This window comes from Sander lucioperca, chromosome 16, assembly GCF_008315115.2.
Source record: "Sander lucioperca isolate FBNREF2018 chromosome 16, SLUC_FBN_1.2, whole genome shotgun sequence".
Lineage (NCBI taxonomy): Eukaryota > Metazoa > Chordata > Actinopteri > Perciformes > Percidae > Sander > Sander lucioperca.
In genome coordinates this window covers 13,295,554-13,300,553 of record NC_050188.1, presented here as the reverse complement: position 1 = coordinate 13,300,553, position 5,000 = coordinate 13,295,554, and the positions used below count along the sequence as shown (strand labels likewise).

Here is a 5,000-nt window from a genome sequence, read left to right as displayed (position 1 = left end):
AGCAGAAAGGCACTTTACTGTCACATACACATACATGTAGCGAAATCCATTCTCTGCATTTAACCTATCCCTCAAGGGGAGCAGTGGGCAGCCATTTACAGCTCCCCGGGGACCAACTCCAGATCTGAGCCAGTGCCTTGCTCAAGGGTACTGACTTGGAGAAGCTAGTACATGGTTTTTTTTGATGGTGGGGGAAACCGGACCTGGCGCAGAAGCAGCCGAAGCAGCCGAAGCAGCGGTCTTCCTTTCGCTCCCTGTTCAGTCCTTCCAGAATTTTTTTTTTGTGATTGTTGAGGGCAAAAATCCTTGATTATGCGGCACGTTTTCTTAAAAAATGCGATGGAATATGTGGGATATTTATGCAATTTTATGCGATGAAATTGCGGGAACTTGCAAAAATTGCGGTTTCATCGTGGCTTCATCGCGGGGTTTGCAGCTTTTCGATGACGTTCACGTCGCGTAATTACGTCACTTCATAACGTTCCCATGGCAACAGGGGAAAATGGCTGCTCTTGTGTGAAGTTATCGCAACATTTTTCAACTTTCTGCTAAGATATGTGTGACTTTTTTGCGACGAAAATGCGGGGATTATGAAATCATGCAAGCCCCGCATAGTTGTGTGGAAATCGGCAATTTATGCGGTGAAAGTGCGGCGTATTTGAAAAAATGCGACCCCCGCATAAATATGCGGACTTTGGCTGATTATGCGTTGAATTACGCGATCGCATAATCACGTTTTTCTGGAGGGACTGAGCCTGTTTTGCACACTTTTACTTTCCATCCGCAGAGTCACTCACACTGCCAACGCCGCGGCTCAGAGGCGTCCTGTGAACATACCGACCTGTTCTTCTAAAACAAACCCCGTTTGCCGTCGCGTTCAGGTTCGGGGGAGTTCGGCGGCAGCCGTTGACGAGGACTCCGTCCTGGATATCTGAGACGCCGTTCAAGTCGCGGTGGAACCGGTTCGCGGCGGCGTTCGGGTGCTCCCCGTCGTCGCTGCTCTCTGACGCGGCGGATGAGCTCGGGTGAGCGAAGCCGCCGTCCGGCGCTCTCGTTTCCCCCGCGCCCGACTCAGAGCAGCCCCCACTGGACGTGGGCGGAGAGGGAGGCGAGGCGGGAGGCGGAGAGGGAGGCGAGGCAGGCGCCGGCGGCTTCTTTTTCTTGGTTGTCTTGATGACGCCGGTGCTCCACTTTGATTTTCTCGGCAGTTTGGGGCGTTTCTTCTTCCGAGCTGCAAAGAGAAGCGAGAGAGGGGGAGGAGGGGAGCGAGGGAGGGAGGAGGGAGGAGGGGGAGGGGGAGGGAAGGTCGTTAGAAAGAGCGATGAGCGAAGGCAGGAGGACGCTGAGTGCAATCAAACCTCCGTCTTCTCGCCACTTGATCCCCCTCATCTTCTTCTCTTGACTTTTGGCTCTTTCATCTGCACTCTCGCCCTCGTTACTGCTGAAGCTGCATCTTCCTCCGCTCTCTCACCCTCACTCTCTCACTCTCACCCTCACCCTCACCCTCACTCTCTCACTCTCACCCTCACCCTCACCCTCTCTCACTCTCTCACCCTCACCCTCACACTCTCTCACTCTCTCACCCTCACTCTCTCACCCTCACTCTCTCACCCTCACCCTCACCCTCTCTCACTCTCTCACCCTCACTCTCTCACCCTCACTCTCTCACCCTCACCCTCACTCTCTCACTCTCACCCTCACCCTCACTCTCTCACCCTCACTCTCACCCTCACACTCTCTCACTCTCTCACCCTCACCCTCACCCTCACCCTCACTCTCTCACTCTCACCCTCACCCTCACTCTCTCACCCTCACCCTCACTCTCACCCTCACTCTCTCACCCTCACTCTCACCCTCACCCTCACTCTCACCCTCACTCTCTCACCCTCACCCTCACTCTCACCCTCACTCTCTCACTCTCACCCTCACTCTCTCACTCTCACCCTCACTCTCTCACCCTCACCCTCTCACTCTCTCACCCTCACCCTCACTCTCTCACTCTCACCCTCACTCTCTCACTCTCACCCTCACTCTCTCACCCTCACTCTCTCACTCTCACCCTCACTCTCACTCTCTCACCCTCACTCTCTCACTCTCTCACCCTCACTCTCTCACTCTCTCACCCTCACTCTCTCACTCTCACCCTCACTCTCTCACTCTCTCACCCTCACTCTCTCACTCTCACCCTCACTCTCTCACCCTCACCCTCACTCTCTCACTCTCACCCTCACTCTCTCACTCTCTCACCCTCAATCTCTCACTCTCTCACCCTCACTCTCTCACTCTCACCCTCACTCTCTCACTCTCTCACTCTCACCCTCACTCTCTCACTCTCTCACTCTCACCCTCACTCTCTCTGACGATCTGACGCTTACATAAAAGACTCCGAGGCTTCCTGTCCTCGGAGCTTTACCTCACCCTCAACCCCCAAAATAAAAAAGCTGAAATGATGAATTACTTTGACTAATAGCTGAGATCAGAGGAAGAGTTTGGTCAAAGTTTAGTTTCAGGAGACTGTTCTAGAAACCATTTAAACCTTAAACCCTTTTTTCTTTTCTTCAAATGCTATAAAATTGGAAGAGAAAAAACGCCCACAATTCAATGAAAGTAGGGAACTGATCCTTAATTTCACCTGCGAGGAGCGTTGTAATGGAACCATCCATGTTAGTTTTGGGCAATTTGGTTGAAAGAAACCCAAATTTCTGACATAGAAACTTTGATAACAACAGGAGGGTTAGTCCAAAATTTGTTCCAAAATGAGACATTTGACAAAGTGACCAGGGTCGTCCGTAGACTTTTAAATACTGAAGTTATTAATCTTAATAAATCTAAATCCTTTGAATGGGGCCTGAATAGAAGCTGTTTGTTTTGAGACTCTTGAGACGCCAGAAATTAAATTCTGGTGAGATAAAATTGTTGAATGCGGCGGGGGAGAGTTCTATCCCGACCAGGCTCCTCTCCCTAAACCTGTCTCTCTTAGTTATGCTGTTATCGTTTTAGACTGTCGGGGAACTTCCTCTGACACACTGAGCTCGTCTCTCCTCTCTCTTTCCATCTGTGTGCATCCATGTCCCAGAAATGTTTGTTACTAACCTAGCTCTGGGGAGCTTGTTCCCCGGAGTCCTTATGGTTTTTTTTGCCCAGCATGTTTCCTTGGATTGGGGTGGCACCAAAATCATGGTTGCAGCTGTCCCGGTGGTCCTGTTCTGCTACACCTTGCTATGCCCTGCTATGCTCTGCAACGTCCTGCTGCGTCCTGCTACACCCTGCTACGTCCTGCTGCGTCCTGCTATACCCTGCTACGTCCTGCTATACCCTGCTGCGTCCTGCTACACCCTGCTACGTCCTGCTGCGTCCTGCTATACCCTGCTACGTCCTGCTATACCCTGCTACATCCTGCTATGCTCTGCAACGTCCTGCTACGTCCTGCTGCGTCCTGCTACACCTTGCTATACCCTGCTATGCTCTGCAACGTCCTGCTGCGTCCTGCTACGTCCTGCTGCGTCCTGCTATACCCTGCTACGTCCTGCTACGCCCTGCTATGCTCTGCAATGTCCTGCTACACCCTGCTACGTCCTGCTATACCCTGCTACGTCCTGCTACGTCCTGCTGAGTCCTGCTATACCCTGCTACGTCCTGCTACACCCTGCTACGTCCTGCTATACCCTGCTACGTCCTGCTACACCCTGCTACGTCCTGCTGCGTCCTGCTACACCTTGCTACGTCCTGCTGCGTCCTGCTACACCCTGCTACGTCCTGCTGCGTCCTGCTACACCCTGCTACGTCCTGCTGCGTCCTGCTACACCCTGCTACGTCCTGCTGCGTCCTGCTACACCCTGCTACGTCCTGCTGCGTCCTGCTACACCCTGCTACGTCCTGCTGCGTCCTGCTACACCTTGCTACGTCCTGCTGCGTCCTGCTACACCCTGCTACGTCCTGCTGCGTCCTGCTACACCTTGCTACGTCCTGCTGCGTCCTGCTACACCCTGCTACGTCCTGCTGCGTCCTGCTACACCCTGCTACGTCCTGCTGCGTCCTGCTACACCTTGCTACGTCCTGCTGTGTCCTGCTACACCCTGCTACGTCCTGCTGCGTCCTGCTACACCTTGCTACGTCCTGCTGCGTCCTGCTACACCCTGCTACGTCCTGCTGCGTCCTGCTACGTCCTGCTGCGTCCTGCTACACCCTGCTACGTCCTGCTGCGTCCTGCTACACCCTGCTACGTCCTGCTGCGTCCTGCTACACCCTGCTACGTCCTGCTGCGTCCTGCTACACCTTGCTACGTCCTGCTGCGTCCTGCTACACCCTGCTACGTCCTGCTGCGTCCTGCTACACCTTGCTACGTCCTGCTGCGTCCTGCTACGTCCTGCTATGCTCTGCAGTGCCCTGCTACGCCATGAACTACTACAACAACTACTATTTCTCCGGAGGTTTCTCCCTAAAAGGAAGTTTTCCTCACCACTCAAGGTTTCTGCCTAAAAGGGAGTTTTTCCTCGCCACTGTCACACTAAATGCTTGCTCTTGGGGGAATTACTGTAATTGTTGGTTCTTTGGTCTAGACCTACTCTATCTGTAAAGTCTTCAGATAACTCTTGTTATGATTTGATACTATAAATAAAATTTAACTGAATCTTTGTAAATACTAACTGATGTATTTAGAGTCTACAAAATCAAGTATTTGCCTTTCAATAAAATAAAACCCCTACATGTAACTTTAAATGATAAATGATACTGCTTTCACATTCACAGCTGGCATCGGAGGAGGTCAGTTGCCCCGGTGTTGTTGTTGTGCTTTCTCACCCGTAGACGTCGGCAACAAAAGAGATTATTGGAGAGAACTAATAACATCTGATCCTTGGGGGGGGGGGGGACTTACGTCCAGGGCTGTTTCTGGTCGAGCTGCAGATGCCGTCGGCCTCCTCCGAGCCGCCCTGCGGCCCGCAGAGAGACGCTGAAAACAACAAGTACAAAACTCAGATTGGAGTTAAAGGAACACGCCG

General features: G+C 52.6%; 1 protein-coding gene across 1 annotated transcript in view; it reads right to left on the bottom strand.

The window, feature by feature from the left end:
• Positions 1-748: 748 nt before the first annotated feature.
• Positions 749-5,000, bottom strand: part of LOC116051690 (ATPase family AAA domain-containing protein 2-like) — a 38,345-nt gene continuing 34,093 nt past the window's right edge. Inside the window, exons 24-25 of the mRNA XM_035993430.1 lie at positions 4,877-4,951; positions 749-1,231 (exon numbers count right to left, since the gene is read on the bottom strand). Of these exons, the coding sequence (XP_035849323.1) occupies positions 771-1,231; positions 4,877-4,951 (536 nt within the window). The 3' untranslated portion in view covers positions 749-770. The remainder of the gene's footprint in view (positions 1,232-4,876; positions 4,952-5,000) is intronic.